Below are 18,930 nucleotides of genomic sequence, written 5' to 3'. Positions count from 1 at the left end.
CCGGCGGCATCTTTTTGGCAGTGTTGGTCTTCCGAGTCTGACATGCACATGTTTTATACAATGCAACCCTTGTTATCTTGGGTCCTGGGCCCATAAATGCCTGCTCGAACTGTCTCTCATCTCTGGGTAGGCTGTAATTCATCTATTGTTTTTGTCCAATAAAAAGACATATGCACATGTACTACTGGGTGTTGAGGGTGCTGACTAAGCAAGCAAAAATGCGTACTAAAACACAGTAGTCACAAGTCAGAAAGGAAAACAACAAAAATAAAGCACATAAACCAAATCCCTTCACAGGGAAAACCAACTCCGTACATCTGAGGGGGCCTTGAGATCTTGATTCCCCCCAGTCAACCCAAAGGTAGTTCCTAGGCAGATGGCAATGATGAGAAGGGGAAGGGGGACAAGTGCACGTCGCCGAACAACAACTGCTCGGAACGCTGTGAAACGAGGGGAATCAGTAGAGGGGAATGCGACTAACATGGTGAAAAAAGAACGGAGGGAATCCGCGAATCCTGTCGCGAGATATTTGCAAAATCGTCTGAAGGTGCCTCCAACTGCAAATCCAGAGATCCTTCTACATCCACTGCAGCAAGCGAAACATACCATACATCATTTGAAAGGCCTCATCGATTAGTACCATATTCTGACAAAGCGAGAAGTACGACGGCGAAACGGGGGAGATATTACACATGCACCTGTGAGGTATCACCTGGGGGAGGGAGAGGGGAGACCGAACGACAACAGCCAGGGGGATTGACACCAAAATCTAGGAGATGGTAGGGCACCCGCAGACGTACACGAAGAAAAAGGGGCCACGCCATCTCGACCACTCAATCCAGAGCCATACCCAAAGTTGCCTCACCACCCTCTAAATACGAAAACGGGCATATCTCGACAACGGCTGTGCGGAACTAGATAAACGAGGCATCCCCAGGAGGGGTTCAGCGAGGGGGAAAAACTGCCCAAAAGGCGAGAGGAACGGCGGAGAAATGCGTGAGATACTATCTCAAGTCCTCAAAGGTGGGGAGAGGAGAGTCGCCTGAATGACAACGGCTGGGGGGATCAGCACAAAACACTGGGTGGTGATAGGGGACACCTAGACAAGTGCAGAGAAAATGGAACTGCAGCAACTTGATCAGCCGGTCACCAGGTATGTGCAAAAGCATCGCACAGCACTCCTAACACAAAAACGGACATATCTCTATAATGACTGCACGGAATTGGACAAAGGAGGAATCCCCAGTGAGGACTCAGCAAGGGGAACGAAAGATTCGAAACGCGAGAGAAACGGCGCGACGGCACACGAGATACAATGACAAGACCTCCAGGGTTGCCCTTCCCACAAAAATGCAAATAACTCTGGAACCGCTTTGCCTGTTAGAAAGAGCCTATGATCAACAGGAAGCTATCATTGAGTACTACCATCCTGAAAAAAAGTGAGAGACACGGGCGCAACTCACATCTATTATGGCACACATATGGAGTGCATCACTCTGCTCCTGGACGCCATTAGGCCCAGGTCTGTAAACTCTTTGTCAGGGTTGATCATGCCAGGCCAACCTCTTGTCACGTGTTGGGGGTGGGAACTCTGGGGTTAATTTTGAAGGATGCTGTAGGTATCCTCAGTAGTGCAACAAGCTACTTATGTATTAGACTAACCTGTAGGTATCTACAGGACATCAGTAAGTATAATACTGGTAGTGAAAGTGAGCTTACCCTCAGTAGTGCAACAAGCTACTGAGGGAACAGTGAATAAACTACTGTAAAATGTGCGCTCTAAGGTGATTATGTAAGCACCCAAACATCGCGACAAAGTGAGCCGAACACAGGGGAGAATATATCTCCAACACACCCCCATAAGCTCCACTGTGTGAACAAGTAGAATAGCAGAAAACAGAACTCAAAAGAATGTGTACCAAATACTCCAATTAAACGAGTGTAATTCGTGTATTGAGCTTCGAGTCCGTAGTGTGAGGTGCGCGTCGTGGCTGTGCTTGCGCGTCGTTCCCGTTTTGGTAATACGCCACTCGTGCGCGCGTCGTGACTTTGCCACATCGCTGTGCGAGCGTTGTACGACGTTCGTGAGGGCCGTCGATGGCGCGCATCGATATAGGGCGCACCCCCTGCCATAGGTAGGCGTTAGCAACGTCCAGAGGAATCTTGAGAGGTCGCGAGGGCCTCCATAAGGTAACTCGAGTGGTTTCGAAGGTAATACCAGTTGCCTGGTGTGCGTTTCCATTCGTGCGAGCTTCGCTGACGCTTCGTAGATCTACTTTGATCCTGCCGCATCGACGTCGAGCCCTGTATGGTATACGGATATGCGCGATTAGGTCCAGAGGGGGTTCGGGTGGTGCAGGTAAGTGGTTCGGCCGTTCTACCTCTTGTTTTCGAACGTTCTGACTTCGGATGTCAGCCAGCAGCTTCTTTGTTGCTCCGTTCGAGCAGACGGCATTGCTGCTTGTTGTGCTGTCCTTCCCGCTACTGTAGCGCTCGTCGTCGGCTTCCTGTGGCCGAAAAACTACATTTGGTGAGCCATCTCGTATCTCGGCCGTTCGAACGCTGATTGCTCTTATCTTCAGCTTCGTCGATGCTCTCCCACCATCTCGACTATCCTCCCAGTGGGAGGTACCCCCGCCGTGCTTGCCTAGACCCCCGGTCTCATCAATTGAGACATTCCATGTGCACTGACCTTTGCAGGTCTCTTGTCGCACTGCAGGCGCGCGATCTCGTTCGGGGTGGGGTCGCTCGGCCTCTTGCAGATCTTTGAGGCATTTTGGCTCGTTAGTGAGCGCTGCCTGATCCGAAAGGGCCATTTGGGCTTCGTGAGGATGCGGTATGGTAATTTCTCCATTGCTGACCGTTTGCGCTCGCGCTAACTTCCTTTCTGTGTTCGAAGTACCAAAGACTTGGTCAGATTGTCCAATGAATGGGTTTGGAGCTGCAACATGGATGCATGGAGGGTCAGGTACGTTGGTGATCAGACTGCTGCACGTTTGGATGTGCTGATCGTGATTGACAGGCATCTGCGAAGTAGTTTTGATGGCATAAGTGTTCTCGAGATTAGTAGAATTGATTGCGAGATCGAAAGTCTCGCTGCCGGGTTTGAGTAGATGTAAATCCCTTGTCACGTTGGCAATGACGAGTTGACTGCGCGTGCCTGTAGTGCTGGTCTCGTCTGTACGGCCACTTGACATCTTAGGGTTTGCATCTCCAAGTTCATCCATTGAGCCGCTGCCTGCTTCGCATGGCACTCCCTCCAGCTCCAGCTCCGAGTGCCCATTCAGGGCGTGTTCGACCTCTGCTGTAGGTATGTCGATGCTTGACGCTTCGACTTGTCTGCACTGACTAGGCGTGACTTCTACAGTCTCTAGTGACAGCTCTGTGCTGTCCTTTTTGTTGTCATGAGTAGCCGACTGGCCGAGAAGGCTGCCACTGGTTTGCTGAGAGGTTGCTTCAGCCTCGTGTAGTACGGGTGAGTGGCAATTTTGCAAGTCGTCACTTTGCGCGTCCTCCTCAGTCGTTTTCCAGCTTTCTGGTCTCGTAACTGAGCCATAGTGCTTCTCGAGGTAGGTGAACTTCTCGAGGGGTGTTTTTAGATGGAGTATGAATGAGAATATGTAGTCCGAAATTCCGAAGATCAATAGAAGATTGACCTTCGAGCTCTGCTTGTGCCAGAACTCATCTGAGGTTTGCCATGCTGCGACCTCGTCTCGTTCCTTGTTGGTCTGAGGTGTCCAGCCTTCACCTCGACCTTTCAGCTGTGCTGGATGCATAGGTCGTGTTTCAGACCCGAGTAGGAACCCTATCAAGCCTTCGTCTGCAATGGCATTTAGGACCCAGCTGCCATAAGCTGTCCAGTTATGTCCATCATCTGCGAGCTCTGGTAGGTCGTCCATGCTTTATCCAATAGCCTTGAGGGTATAGAGTGTTCTGGAAACTTTGTAGCAGAGTCAAGTAGTTGTTTTCGGACTTTGCACACTGAGTGGGCCTACAATAAAATTTTCCGCGCTAGGCGGGGCTCATAACCTTTTGAAGGATGCTGTAGGTATCCTCAGTAGTGCAACAAGCTACTGAGAGAACAGTGAATAAACTACTGTAAAATGTGCGCTCTAAGGTGATTATGTAAGCACCTAAACATCGCACCAAAGTGAGCAGAACACAGGGGAGAATATATCTCCAACAGTTAACTCAATTCATGATAGGGATTTTGTTGATGTACATTGCATCTAGCAGACTACATGGGGGCACATGGGAGATTGTGCACATCTCATGGACAGTGGCATGCACTGCTTGTATATTGATGTTACTGGAGTCAGTGATGGTTCTGTGATCTCTTATGAGTTCCTGCAGCAAGAATATGCATTTGAGTGTGTTACTAGAATAAGGCTGTTTTGCATGGCAGGCACCTTGTTTACTGCACCCACACCTGAGCCCAATATTCAACCCCACAATGCCTTATAACATATCTCCTTGTAAATAGAAGACTACAGACAGGAGTGATTGCACTTCCACACATTCTAATGTATGTCTCAGTAGGTAGAAGATTCGGGATATAGAAGGAACATCACACAAGCAGTGGAGACACTGCACCTCGTCAATATGTATCTGAGCTACTGTCAATAAGATTCCACCAAGCCTCAGTTGCACACTCCAACCTCTCCAACTGCCAATCTTCATTGTGCAAGTGTTCACAAGGGTGTTGTGTAAACAGCTGTTCATCAAACTTTCATAGCAGTCAAATGTTTTCCCAACCATGGCTACAGGAGAGAGCAACATGGGCATGGAATGGGGTAATTTTGCCAGTAGGTGGTGAACCAATGTCAACAATGCAATACTCGATTATCTGTGCTTGTGCATGGTAATCAGTGAAAGCGAATGCAGGGGTGATAGGCAGTTGCATGTGCATCACAGTACACTTGCAGCCTGAAGTCATTGTGATGGTGAATGTTCTTGAAAGAGGCATGATGGGCAGCACACCCATCAGCAGACCAGGGAGAGACTCTGCCTTAGTGTGCTTTATCTCCAAGAGGACAAAGGCAGGTGGATACTGCAACACAATTTGATGAGATGGGGAAGGCTGCACACTTTCTCTGGGGTCAAGGACAATGTCCACAATATGACCTTGCACACCATTCGCCATGTCTAGGTCAGTTGAGATGTTAAAGGTGACCATCACCTCCATTCTGATGGAAAGCTCAATCTCATCAGACAGCCCAGCATGTTCCTGTCTGTTGCATGCACACCCTGTCTTTGGTTTAGAAGCCACAGTAAATTTCTTGGGTAATGTCAGAGGATGCCCGGCAATGGAATCCCAAGCAGGGCAAATGATAAGATAGGTCCTGTGGTCCCCTGAATGAGATAGGATGCACATTGAATTCCAACACATATGCACAGCATGTCACAGTGTGACCAGTACAGCATCTCTCCAAGGTGCCTGCAAGAAATCAGTAGGTGGACAATGAGGGTCAGTGAGCATGAGCCCCTGAAGCATAGGCAAGTGATCCTCTCTGCAGTTACCATGATGCACATGATGCAACAGATCCATCCAACTGGCATCAGTTACCTGCACTTGAGTCTTGAGCCATATGACAATATCAAACTGTTCAAAGATCTGACATCTGATCACCTGATCCTCTGTGTCCTTAGTAAGATTGCAAGGCCAGTATAGAGGAGCAGATGCTTTTGAGGCCACTGGAGGAAATTGATGGAAATCTCCAACAAGGATGACATTCAACCTGCCAAATGGCTCCTCAGATGCAGAGCCTGTACAGGCAGACCTAGCACAACAGACAATGTTTGAAAGCTTGGCAAGGAACTCCTGCGAAACCATGGAGATTTTGTCAATGATCAAATAGTGTTTGTCTCACCAATATGACTCCAATGCCTTCAGAGTCTGCGCTGATTGTCTTCTGCCATTGAGTGGGACCATGCCTAATGAGATGAAGTCATGCTCAGTGGAGAGTAATATAGTGCAGACAAAAACACAACCAACCTATGAAGTGCAATGTCTTGCCATCAATAACAGATGCTGCAATGCCTGTGTAGGCAGCCTTAACCAGCATCCCTGCGACCCCTCATTGTGTGAAGTTCTCAGTGATGGTTTGAATTGTTTTAAATTTACCAACACCACCCTCCTCAGGTATGACCATATGCAGTTGATCTGGATTACATCCTGTCAAGAACTCCTCCAAGTGCCAGTCAATGATGTCATATGTGCGGCGTTGGTCATGTAACAGATCAGCAGGGTTAGTGGGATGCAGTGCAGTTGAATCCTCAACAAGTTGTGCAGGCAGGTAAGTACCACCACTATCAGCAAGGAGCACACCATCATTGGTGTCCATGCTGCCAATGTCTCTCTCAGGATCAGATGGCAAAGTGGGCAGTGTCCCCCTGGATTTGGCTACCATTGTCTCCATCTCCTTCTGCCACAGAACAAGGAGCTCCCGGTCATGTACAGAAGCAATATGAAAAGAGGTGGAATGTTCATGAGAGAGAGACAAAATGATGGAGAAGATGCCTTTGTGAGTGCCAATGTCAATTGCCTCTTTCGCATGCTTCTGTTCCTGGGAAGACATCTGTTCTTTGCAGAAGTTGTCAAGGTCATCCTCCATCAGTGCAAGACTCTCATGAGCCTCCCAATCACCAAAGCCACCCAACTTGTCTGGCACTTGAGCATCTCATAAGCTTTGTGAACTTTGCCCTGCAATGTGATCAGTGGGGGTGGACTTGCATGCTGTTTTGGACTCATAACAGTATTGTATCCCTGCGACCACATGCCTGTGCCAGGGTTCCATATTCACCTCAAACTCCTGAAACATGTCAGACCATGATGCCACCTCATTCTTGAGGTCAGCAGCCCAACACCATGGCTTTAACAAAGCCAATACACATGCAAGGAAATAATCATGAAGGTTACTGTCATCAGGATGGGGAAACCAGGTTCCTATAAGGTGAGGTAATGTGTTGTGCTCACTGGCACGACACACACAACAGTGTGATTTGCACTTAGGATGCTCCTCTGAATAGTATGATCACAGATGCACAGGCCACCCATGTTTGGGCACAGAAGGAGGGGGGGCTGGCTGGTGAAGGTGTATATTGTTCCTCCCATGTATCCATGACAAATGCCAAGAGACAGATGTCATCTAATTCCAGTCTGCGAAATACATAGTCTTGCAACTGCGAGATGGGATCATGAATATTGACTGGGTTGATTGTTAGCCACAGTGACAGCCCACCGAACACAAGACACATCCCCCAGATCATACTGTGGTATCAAGCGTGAGCATTGTCAGAGCCCTCGACATGGCTGTTGGCAGAAGTCACATGATGGTGTAGTGTGCATACTCGAGCATTTGTTATGCATTGATGTCTAGCCTCTTCAACCTCTGCCTTTTTGAGGTCATTGACAGTGATTGATGATAACACCAATGCATCCCATTCAAAGTCCTTTCATTGCATCTGAAGGCATGCAGAGCACATCACATCACACTTTTGAATGAGTGAAAAGATGACAAATGGAAACGAGTGGTGTTGTCCACCAGAAGTTCATTAATATGCTGTTCTGATATGTCAATGTCTCCATAGATGTTATTGTTTTCCCACAACCATTGCAGTGCCTTGTGTATTGCATCATGTCAGACACAGAAGGTCTGGTTTAGCCAGTTCATTGGCAGCTGCTTGGTGCCTACGAATGTGATTGCAAGAACATTGCTCATGGAGCGCACAGTGTGAGGTAACATACATCCCTGCACCATGTCTGTGATAGCTGAACTGTTGATTGCATACAGGGTGACATTACTGGCCATTGCCTGCTGCAGATGTTTAGGGTTGAATGACCACGAACCATCCCTTGGGTACAACTTGAACACATAACAATGTGGATAGTGCCATGCAATGAGAAGAGTTTTGACAAATGTTAGTTTGCACAGAACAAGAGGTGGTTCTCCAAGCCATAGGTTGTTGTTGAGTGCCAGGCATGGCAAGCAATTTGCATGCAAGGCTCGGTGACATTTGTGACATGCCCACCCATGACTGGCATCATCCACATGTGCCCCCAATATCAGAAGACCATTCCAAAGGGAGTGAGCTGGATGGGCTTTCTGTGGACACAAATGTCATTGTATGTTGGGTATGTCATTCACCACTTGCATCTCACCATCTTTCACCATTATTTCCCAACCACAGACAATGCAGATTGCCTGTCAGAGAGCCTCATTGCCTGTGGCATCAAGGAAAGCTGCAATGCAACTCTGCATCTCTTGCACAGATGGCAATTGCATATAAAGGTGCATGTCAACACTATTGACATCATTGTGTTTGATGATGCTTGGCTTTGGCACACAGGGTTCCTCCTGTTTTGGACACTTTGCTCTCAACTGCACCTGTTGCTCAGTGTTGGCTTGCTGTTTACACTTCAACACAGCATTGTCTTTGGAAGCTGCTGCCTGAGAAATGCGATCCTTGATGTCATCAGGAAGCTGAAGAATTGCAGGACTGAGATTGGCCCACTTCCTCAATTTCGGTGACAGTGTTCCAGAGGGAATGGCCTTGAGTACCTCTTGGCAAGTGAGACATCCCCACAACTCAGGCATCTGTGCTCAGATTTGCAAAGGACAGACATTCCACATCTCTTATATGTCGCCCCAACCCCTTTTTCCCAAGGCCCCTCATCAATTGATATTCTGCTCACCCCCTTTAAAGAAATCGCTCAAATACAACCTCATGTCTTAAGGGTATTTCTGAAGCCTTTGTTACTGTCATTGACCATGACATCTGGCACAGAACCTATCAATGGTGCCCATGTGCAGTCCAACATCTCAGCCATTGATGATTCCACAGTTTTGAATCCTGTAGATGACATGACAGAGGTCACCACAGAGAGCAGCATGCCACCTGCACTAGCCAAAATAGTGGAAGATCTCAAGCAGAGTGATGTGGCATTCTATGTGGCCACAATGAATATTGCCAGTTGAGGAGAGTTTTTCATGGGGGGCTCATCTGGCAATGTCACAGTTGTCAAAGGGAGTGGGGAGGACATTGTTGAGATGATCCTCAGTGGCACCATTGAGATCAACTGTAAGGCATTTTTTATGGGACCAGAGGGTGGATTTTTTCCATCAAATGCATACAACAAGGGGTTTGTTGACACGAAGCTGTCATGCAACCTAATCACTGTTCAGTGCAATTCTATATATGGTGCAAGCTGACAAGACTTCCCAGCCATCATGGCTAATCTGCAGGCCTTAGAGAAGCTCATTCCATTATGAAAGGGTGAGACTGTGCTGTCATGCATGTGGGAAAATCATGGACAGGCATGCATTTGTCTCAATCACATGCTCTTCATGGTATGCTTGCTTGATTTGCTAGATACACAACTCTGAGACCAATCTCCAGTGCAAAAATATGGACACCGATCCTGAAACAGCAGTTGATGATGGTGAGATGAAGTCTCTGGCCTGGAAGCTTGATGCTGACATAGTCAACAGAGATGAGAATGATGGAGTGGCCAGTGCAGGAGCACCTGAGAGGGGCACTGGTGCAGGCTGCAGAGGCTCACATTATTTCACCCCTTCCAGTCTTCAATCTCAACAGTGAGAGTATTGACCCATCAGATTACATTCACAAGCTCTCCAGCACCATCATTTGTGTGCACTTTGCACTGGTTCACTACTCAATCAGTGGTGACAAGAAATCTGTTTTCATGGCAGTGGTTCATGACATGGTTATCTTGCAAGAGCCAGTTGCAGCCCCAGTGAATCTACTGAAGCAAGGGTGCAGGATCAAATTGAGTGGCATTGGCTGCTTGGGCAACAGGGTGTCGAAAAATGCTCACAGGGTGTGTCCATCAGTGGGATCCATGCCATCTCTGCCTAAAAATGATTACCCACAGATGTAAGTAGCATAGAGGGGGAATACAGGGGGATGATATGTAATGCTGAATATCACAGTAGACACAAAGGCATCTTATTGTACAGTGTGGATATATGACATGAGGTGCACTTGAACCAAAATCTTTAATATCATATCAGACAAGGCGACATAAGTCCATACAGCAATGGGTTACACCACATGTAAAAACTCAAGTACATCCACCACACCAAGGTCATCCCACTTTCAAATTCAATGAAGACCCATGACCATCCACCCCACCCTCCAACCATCCCCAATAATGCTATGCCACTGTCAGTGATAGGCACAGTATGAATGGATGTCACACATACCATCACTTGTGTTGCTTGCAAGTGAAAAAAACTCAGCCAGACTCATCTTCTACCCCTACAATGGCACTCCTTCTTTCAAGGAGCAAACCTCTGGAGCACAGTCAGTGAAATGAGCTCAGACATATGTGAGCCAATCTACAACTGGTCATCAATCATGAGCATGTGTGGGTGTTGGAATGTGGTCTCCAACCCACAGACCACACCTCCCAAAGTCCAGTGTAGGTCCAGGAAGCCCAGATGTCCGAAAAATTCAGGCTGTGAGATGCTGACATGTGGAAACATCTCAGGATCGACCCACATACAGCCTCCATCTGTCACAGAGCATAAATGGTGGGCTTTCTCATGAGACACTGTTCATTGTGGGTGGAATTTCGAGATGGCTGCAATGTGGAGGGCTGCAGGGGAGAACGAATACATACCCATGTGCAGAGGGGGGCCCCCTCTTGTCGCACATAAGGGGGGGGCATCAATGCGACCTGCAATAAGCCAGGGTGATGAGATAGGCTCACTTGGAGAATGCAGGTGCTCACCTTGGACACATGCCCCCAACACAAGACATTGAAGGAGGGTCAGGCAAGGTCCACCCATGCGAGCACCTCCCGATGATGCCCATGGCAATACTTCGGAGTTGCAGGACTGCTGAGTACAGAGCTGAGACCCAATTTATGATATTCACAGCTGACCAAAAAAGCATTATGAATTTTGGGGTGCAGTGACCTTGTAAACAAGGTCACTGTGTATGATGATTTTTGTGCCGGGTCAGCAGACCTTGAAGGCTCCATGCTGGTATGTTGTGCAGACTCCATTTGCAAGCTGGTTGAACAGTATCTATATTTGATGTTGAAGCAACTTAGAGCTATTGCCAGTTGTCACAATTTGGTTCTGCATAGTAACTTGCTTTGAGTGATGTGTGTTGATGTGCTACACAATCATCATTGTACAGTTTCCTGTCCTTTGCTGGTGTATGTGTTCCACTAGCAGAGGGCATGTTCATGGCTCTCCATCATTACATGCCCCACCCATCCTCCACATTATAAACAACTGCTCATATGCCACCCTCTCCCACCCCATAATCCATTAACTGATGCCTTTGAACAGATATGACATCTACCACTCAACATAAAACCTACAGAAACAAGTAGTTATGTGTTACCTTTGTAAACAGCATCACCTCATAAAACAAACAGTCACATAAACTTCCCTTCCACCCCACTTAAACATTTCCCTAGTGTAGCATCTGCATTTTAATAATAATGTGAATCACATGCAGAAGTGCCCTGTGTCCAGGAGTGACCGGAGGGCTATTGTAAAATAGATTTTTTACTGCCTCCTCCACACTTATGCTTCCGACATTCCTAATGTGGGTTACCGCCGTCATGTCACGTGATGTCACGTGATATGTCGGGGGGCGGTTGAGCTGGGACACCTCTAACGGCACCTTCCGCATCTTTGTCCCTCCTTCCTCCCCTTTTTCCTGCCCAATATGGTCGCTGCCCCCCTGACGACTTCCTTCTGAGCATGCAGCTCTGGTTTTTTGACAGGTTCAGGACCGAGCAGCAAGACGTTGAGTTCGACAGGTGCACCGTCGTCGAGCAACACCCTCGCTTTGCATGGTTTCTTTGCGAGCACTTGCATATCTTGCATTTGACGGGTGAAGAAACTTTGCGGATTTGATATGGAGGTTCTCTGCTTCACGCTCTTCGTAACCACGGGACTGCCGTCTGCAGCTTCTTCTGCGACCAGTTGACATGACTGGGCTTGTCGCCATCGTACCCTGGGATATGTGCATACAAATCGTAAGTGATGTATGTGATAGTTCAAACGAATGGTGTGCCTGTCTACGGAGTACAGCTAATCGCTCTCGTCGTCATCCCAGTCATCCAGTTGTACTTGCATTTCCACCCAATCACATTCTTCGGCTTCTTTGTTGGCGTTCTGTAGTGAAATTGTCCATTCAAGGGCTGCAATACGAGCTCACTCTTGAGGTTCGTACAAACGCTCATACTGAAAAAGTCAGAATGCGTCAAAGCATGATGAATCTATCTGAGAACTCACGTTTTTGGACAAGATCTCTTCATCTCGTCTCTTGGCTTCCCTCCGCTCCTTTCGGAGCTCTTCATCCGTCGTAAGTCCAGTACTCAACAAGCCAGTAGCTGCCCCTGCGTCTTCCACCTTTACGAATCCGACCGGTTTACTGCGAGTTTGCCCACTTTTTTTTGGTGGCTGTTGGCCTTTCCCACCGATGGATATCAATGCTGGCTGTTACAGTGGCTTTCCCCACTCCCTCATTTTGGGTCCACTCGGTGTGGTAGCGGTCGAAGACAGTATATGTGGTATGTTCTCTCTGACTTCCCTGACTTTCTCACATTCTCCGAATCAAGCGATCTCGGAGATGACAAGGCCCCACTGACCCTCTGGTAGATATGGCTCCTGGGGGTCATAGAGGTGAGACAGGATGACGTAGTGCTCTTCGTCGATCTGACCAGTGGTTGGGGCGTCCTGTGAGCTGCGGTTGACATCTTTGACAAGGAAGAAGATTCTTCGGAGGCTCTCTTGCACTTCTGCATCGCCAGTCTGAAACCACTTAGCATTGGCACAGGAGCGCGGATGGGATACGAGATAGTTCAGCCTTCATTTTCTGTGCAGAACAAGCATCCATGAATTTCATCAGCTTTGATCTGCAAATCCTCATAGAGGTATAGGCTTAAAATGGGTCAAGAGGAGATTGATGGGGACACCAGCAGTTTGTTGTTTGCGCAGCCATCTTTGCGCGCTGGTAACTCGATGCCATTGAGCAGGTCGACGCACCTGATTGGCAAATCTGGATCCTCGTAGTCGACGAACCCAAAGCCCTGGTGTTTGTTGGCTGGAGCGATTGAACCCCTGCATCGGAACATGTGCCTGGTCGCACACAGATTAGCGGGTGGCGACACCATCTTCAATGGACATACGCCCAGTAGTTTGTTTCGAATGTTGTCCATGATACCACCTGATATCGCCCCGATAAACAGGGTTATTTGTTTCTGTATTCCCTGACCATAGGATAGCAGTAGCAGAAGGCCGACAGAAGTAACAAAGCGGATTTCGAACTCATCGACAGTACATTCAAAGAACGCATTCCCAATGTTCTCATTCTCACTCACTTCAAGTGGGAACTTGAAATGGTGGACCAATGGAGGCGGAACAGGGATAAACTTAGAATGAGCATGAGCGGGATCAGGTGGCCAGAGGAGCTCATTGTGAAGCACAAATCTCTACGGACAACAGATGATTATTGGAACAAAGCAAATTGCGATATAGTCTGTTCAACAAATAGCAGTTTAGAGTGCCTCATCAACAACTCTATGGCAGGAGGTACTCCACCTCCAAGGAGATGAGGTGACTGAGCAGATCTTGGTATAAATGATTATGCCAGTAGTACAGCTTTCTGAAGGGTTGTTTCTGAGTAGCATCAGCAAATCATGAGTCTGCTTAACTGTGCTTGACCACTTAGCAGCACCTGTCAAGCATGTAAGTAGCATAAGCATGCCAAGCACCCACATTGCCAAGCATGCATTGTCAACAAGTGACAGGGTTACATAAGTGGCCAGCAGACGAACCTCTGACAAACCTTAGACAAACCTTAGACAAACTGGCCTTTTTTCCCATGCTTCAATTTTTTGACAGGTTATGTATCACTGCCAGTATCTTTGCTTACCCCTTGTCCCTTCAACAGCAAATCATGAGTCTGCTTAACCATCCTTGACCACTTAGCAGCACCTGTCAAGCATGTAAGTAGCATAAGCATGTCAAGTACCCACATTGTCAAGCATTCATGGTCACTAAGTAACTTGAAGAATGTTTAAGTGCAACTCAAGTAGATAAGCATCCCAAGCAGCCAAGTTACTATAGAATTTGAGCATAAAATCAAGTATGCTACAAGTATGAATCTGATAAAAGCAAAAATGCATGATGATCAATAAATCTGTTCATGTAGACAGTGGTAAATATGTCATAAGAATGATGCAGCTTTATGGTTCTGGGAATGGGGTGGGTGCCATACAAGGGAACAAGGTGTGCCACACAATATATGGTGTCTATGTGTATGACAGTGATGGCTGGGTAACGATTTGCAGTAAGGGCCAGGCATATGATCCACATCCCTGTATCTGTATCTTGGTGACACAGTCAAACCACTGCACTACTGCACATGGGTAACACTTGCTTTGGGAAATGAAGGAAAAAACCCCAGGATATGCACAACATCCAAACCATGCATCCCCTTCAGCCCTGGATTAGTATTCACAAATGCACAGTCATACCAGGGTGGCCCATTCTTCCATGAATGACATGAGCAGATATACTCACACTGCATGCCACCAATACCACTGATATCACTTGGCACATAGAATAGTGCAACTGCAGAATTAATGACAGTGATTTTGTTTCCATAGACAGGGTGCTCAGATAGTGGGATGTCACAGAGATCATGGTAGTTATCAGCATTGGCTTGTTGAAGCAGGAACTCCTCCAAAATGATAGGGAGATGCAATAGGCTGAGCTCTATTGCAAGATCTGTCATGGTTTTGGCCTGCTTCATTTCTGAACACAAGAGGTTGATGTTGTGAGCCACTGCACTACTGAGGTTAATAAGGTATGTACAGGTGGTGCAAGCAGGTTCAACATGTGCCTCTATGGATGTTGGGCAGTCCACAGCCTCACCATTGTCTTCATTACAGGGACCAGAATCTAGGGCTTGTGATGTACCACCATTCTCTCTGCCATCTGCTTACTTCATGTGAATACAATGAAAATCAATATGATCATCTAGTGACTGACCTTGAGTCAAAAGGAGCTGCATAGTTGCCATGAGGCAGTTTCCCTCTAGCATCCCTCATTTGTTGAAATCCCTTCAAGAGGCTGCCAACTTATCTAAGCACTGATTGATAATGAGCATTTGGCCCAGCAGCTTGTTACAATTGGTCTGCTGGTGTGGGTCCTTCACAGCATCAATATGCTTTGATTCAGTAATTGATGTGCAAAGTCCATTCAGCACCCTGAATAAATGTATAAGATCAGGGTAGTGCTTCATGGCATGCTGATGTGGTAAGGAAAAGGTTTGAATGGTACCTGATTGGCAAAATATTTCCCAGTACTTGTGAAAGTGGTTGATGGTATCTTGAACTGCAACCAAGGTTTCTTCAATGAGGACATTGCAATGGACAAGCTATGTGAACTCCAACAAAGTGCAAAATGTTCACACAATCTCAGTTGGCACATGCCCCTCAATGGCAGGTAGATACACCTACATGTCAAATGTTAAGGACAGACTGTATAAACAAACTGATCTAAAATTACCTTCATTAGCACCTTTGAGTCATTACTGGTCCACTGCTTGAAATGATGGCCCTCAGGAAAGTGACAGAGCCCTGTGAAAGGTGTGATGGCCATGATTCTAAGGTATCCTACATGAGGAAAGAAAGAGATGTAAATTAAAGCAGATGTACCTCTGGTCAATATCATCTAAGATTGCATTTGCCTTTGTTGTGCCATGCACAGTCTTCAAATAGCTTTTGACCCACTTGACCAAATGATCCTTGAACATCTCTTTGATGATCTGGTGTAGTATGTCAGGGGAAATGAGTTGGTATATGTTGGCATGGGGAAAGTGACTGGTGAATGGCTGAAATTGGTTTTCAGGACACAGGCACAGTAGAATCTAAGTGAAACAATACATACAATTATATCACCCACAATGCCATATGCATCCCATAAGGTCTTGAGATCAAACTCCTCAATTAGTGCTTCTGCATGTTCATGACTCTGATAAAGCACATCACTATTGAGTTCCTGCCTCATTGCAAGACATCTGAGATTCTAGTTAGTTGATAGTAAAGGTTGGAAAGTAGAAAAACATACTTTGCACACCACCCTTGCACAATACATGCCAGAAGGACTTGTTCCTTGTAATTGGCAATGCAAGGGCTGAGTCCTTTTGGAGGATGACGAGCTGCAGGATTGTCAAGTCTATGGAGAGGAATATACTCAGACTTCAAGTTGGTTGAAGCTAAACAATTAACTACCTATGGAGAGGAATATACTGTAGGTAGGTAAGTAAGTGTTCCAATATAATGAATGGAAGGAGTCCCACCTCAGACTTCAAGTTGGTTGAAGCTGAGGTGCAGTAAGGAAAAAATAAACTGCTAAGTGTCCGCTTTTGGATTATGTAATGCTGTGCTCGGTGAACCACAACTAAGGTAAAAGTGATAAACTCCAACAAGTCCAAAAGTGATGCAGTGATAGTGTCCATCACCAAACTGCATAACAGTTGGTTTGGTCATTGCAGGCTTGAGATTGTGAAGGATATATGTGAGTGATGCATGAAAGAGTTGGCAGCAGAATTGTCAGAATGCATCAGTGGGCACATGTTCTTTGTCCACTACAAGTATATCTCTCATTAGCGCAATTACTTTCCTAGGTATCTATCAGATGCACTTACTATGTGGGATTGCAAGGAAAGCTCTGAGAGCAACACTATTGCAATGAGCACAACAAACTTTGTTGCTTATGTTACCTATCAAAAGGTAGAGGGGATAGTAGTCATTTCGACCGGTTACAACTGACATGGTCATCTTGTCACTGCCAAGGATGATTGGAATGAAGGTAGACCCATGCATGGTTGAATCATGAGAAATTATATCTTGTTATTTGCATGCCATTAGTACAGCACTCAGAGACATAGAAGATAACTGATGCACCACTTGTGTCCATGCCCAATCACCAGACTTGAAATCTTCCCATTGTCTCTTTTTCATTGCACTCTCATATTCCTGAAACAGCTGGCAATCCATGTCACCTGAAAAATTGGGTCAGGAAAGCATATCACAAATAATGTCACAAGGGTCCTGGAACCAAATATTGTATGCAGTGTTCATCCATGATGGCACATTATCAGTTGGTCATTCACCAGTATAATTCTCCCACTGTACATCACTGAGTATAGTGCAATCAATCATCTTGTACATTTCAGCACTATCCTTGAAGACCAGCTGGCTGCCAGCACTGAGCAGCATCGCATTCCAGAGATCTAGCAACTCACTTATATTGGCAGCAGACATTTGGCTGTGGGTGAACAGAAAGTCAGTTAGCTTGAACTCCAAACAACTGGAATATGGTGACCAATTGTTAGGTTGCTTTTCAGAAGGAGTTTCCAGGGATGGCTGTCCAACTGGGAGGGGGTTTCCAGATGAATCACAAGGCTGCCCTGTTGAATAATACATCAGTAAATATTTAATTTTTTCACCCATACTGCATACTGGTGAGGTTTGGGTGATAGTTCCGATCATACTTGTTGCCTGGTCCACCAAATTCTGCCAGAGGGGTTGGATTCAAAGGGTTTGTGGATGGGTCACTATAGTTGTTGTCCAGTTGGAACTGGAATTGTTCCACTTCAAGCGATAGTGCCTGATCTGGCTGTTCTACTGGCATGGGGATGTTGATAAGCAGAAAGACTGGGTGGTATATGTTGACATGCTGGGCTAGGCCTGACTTATTTCTGAACCATTGATGGCAGCCAGGCTTCATGCAGGGAATCATATCTGAAAGAAAAATGATGAGTAACAGGAGTTACTGTGGGACAGCAAAGATTTGCTGACTGAACATAGAATTGAACTAAGCCAAAAGAGATGGCAGCAGGCATACCTTTTTTTCTGCCTCTTCATCTTCCACCTTCACACACAGCCAATGTGTCATGACTGTGCATTTGTCCTAGGTCCTCACTCACTCTGCACCCCTTTCTGCCAGTCATTCACTCACTCTGCACCAACTCCACCCATCCCCTGACATTTATGAGTCACCTCCACTCTGACTGCTGTTGGACTTGTACTGCTCTCCTACCAGACCATGTGGGTTGTTCTCTGAGGAGTCATGTGACTACCCTTCAGACTTCTCCCTGACAGTGCATGATCAGGTACTCTGCAGCATGCACACCACATGGTCCAGTGCCTGGACTGTTTCCTCTTTGGGATGTTCTGTGTTACCTGTTTGTGTGTCCTCCATCTACCCTTCATTCATTGTCTAGGAGGTTTTACTTGATATTTTACAAGTCTCTGTATGTCAGTTCTGACTCTGATTACTGTACCTCTGTAGTAGTATAAAAGCATGTATTGTACTCTGCTGTTCTTCAGTATGAATATCAACTTAGTTCCTACTCCCTCTGTCTCTGTCTCCTGCCTGTTGGAGTTACCTCTGACTGTCCATCTGTACTCTCCCTCTGAAATATGAGGGCTGAGATCATGCAAGGGGGTAGCGCATGAGCTAAACCCAATGCCATCACTTTGCTCTGCCTTTATCTCAGTGGACTTTGTTCCTGCCAACACTCTGCCAGTTGGAGTTCTGCTCTTTCTGTTGTACTTGCTTCTGAACCTCTCCCCAGACCTTGTCTGGCATTGGAGTTGGTCAGAGTAGGCCCAGACTTGACAGTATATTCATACTCACACTTGTATGATCTCATTCTCTGTCTCCCCAAAAAACTTACACTGTTATGAGAACTCAAGCTCAATCCCAGAGAGAGGTCACTGAGAACCTCACTACAGTGCTAGCTAATCCATGTCAACTCCCTTCTGTCATTGAACAATTCCAATCCTTCTCCACTCAACACTGCTCCCATGCTGAAGGCAAAAGCACTTTGCAAGCTGGTTGCTCTGACCTCCACCCAACAAACTTC

General features: G+C 46.6%; 4 protein-coding genes across 4 annotated transcripts; all 4 read right to left on the bottom strand.

The window, feature by feature from the left end:
- Window positions 1–1,931: 1,931 nt before the first annotated feature.
- F5J12DRAFT_781993 (uncharacterized protein) lies at window positions 1,932–3,899 on the bottom strand (the record flags this gene model as incomplete). The annotated part of the gene is made up of 1 exon (XM_051742650.1): window positions 1,932–3,899. One exon carries the CDS (start codon window positions 3,897–3,899, stop codon window positions 1,932–1,934), a length of 1,968 nt encoding a protein of 655 aa, XP_051601047.1.
- A 4,308-nt stretch (window positions 3,900–8,207) lies between these two features.
- F5J12DRAFT_781992 (uncharacterized protein) lies at window positions 8,208–8,597 on the bottom strand (the record flags this gene model as incomplete). The annotated part of the gene is made up of 1 exon (XM_051742649.1): window positions 8,208–8,597. The coding sequence occupies one exon, from the start codon at window positions 8,595–8,597 to the stop codon at window positions 8,208–8,210; it is 390 nt and encodes a 129-aa protein (XP_051601046.1).
- Window positions 8,598–11,688: 3,091 nt separating this feature from the next.
- On the bottom strand, window positions 11,689–13,293 carry F5J12DRAFT_920616 (uncharacterized protein). Its single transcript, XM_051749268.1, has 8 exons — window positions 13,140–13,293; window positions 12,963–13,109; window positions 12,876–12,929; window positions 12,624–12,774; window positions 12,493–12,587; window positions 12,282–12,435; window positions 12,224–12,230; window positions 11,689–12,199 (listed from the first exon to the last, which is right to left on the bottom strand). The coding sequence occupies exons 1-8, from the start codon at window positions 13,205–13,207 to the stop codon at window positions 12,078–12,080; spliced, it is 798 nt and encodes a 265-aa protein (XP_051601045.1). The 5' UTR covers window positions 13,208–13,293; the 3' UTR covers window positions 11,689–12,077.
- An 848-nt stretch (window positions 13,294–14,141) lies between these two features.
- Window positions 14,142–17,693, bottom strand: F5J12DRAFT_905037 (uncharacterized protein; the record flags this gene model as incomplete). The annotated part of the gene is made up of 15 exons (XM_051748609.1): window positions 14,142–14,323; window positions 14,365–14,429; window positions 14,453–14,842; window positions 15,134–15,432; window positions 15,469–15,510; window positions 15,564–15,660; window positions 15,713–15,888; window positions 15,945–16,074; window positions 16,125–16,168; window positions 16,484–16,552; window positions 16,676–16,679; window positions 16,701–16,905; window positions 16,936–17,061; window positions 17,173–17,469; window positions 17,522–17,693. The coding sequence occupies 15 exons, from the start codon at window positions 17,691–17,693 to the stop codon at window positions 14,142–14,144; spliced, it is 2,298 nt and encodes a 765-aa protein (XP_051601044.1).
- Between the last annotated feature and the right edge of the window lie 1,237 nt (window positions 17,694–18,930).

This window comes from Pisolithus orientalis (assembly GCF_024613125.1).
Source record: "Pisolithus orientalis strain OTSU chromosome Unknown F5J12scaffold_10, whole genome shotgun sequence".
Taxonomy (NCBI): domain Eukaryota; kingdom Fungi; phylum Basidiomycota; class Agaricomycetes; order Boletales; family Pisolithaceae; genus Pisolithus; species Pisolithus orientalis.
Note: the sequence above shows the minus strand (reverse complement) of the source record. Positions and strands in the feature narration are given on the sequence as shown.

Coding starts and splice junctions, on each gene's coding strand:
- F5J12DRAFT_920616 (XM_051749268.1), bottom strand. CDS start 13,207: ATGGACAACATTCGAAACAAACTACTGGGCGTATGTCCATTGAAGATG. Junction 12,775..12,875: donor GATGAAATTCATGGATGCTT/GTTCTGCACAGA, acceptor AGTGCAAGAGAG/CCTCCGAAGAATCTTCTTCC. Junction 12,436..12,492: donor AGGGAGTGGGGAAAGCCACT/GTAACAGCCAGC, acceptor ACCAAAAAAAAG/TGGGCAAACTCGCAGTAAAC.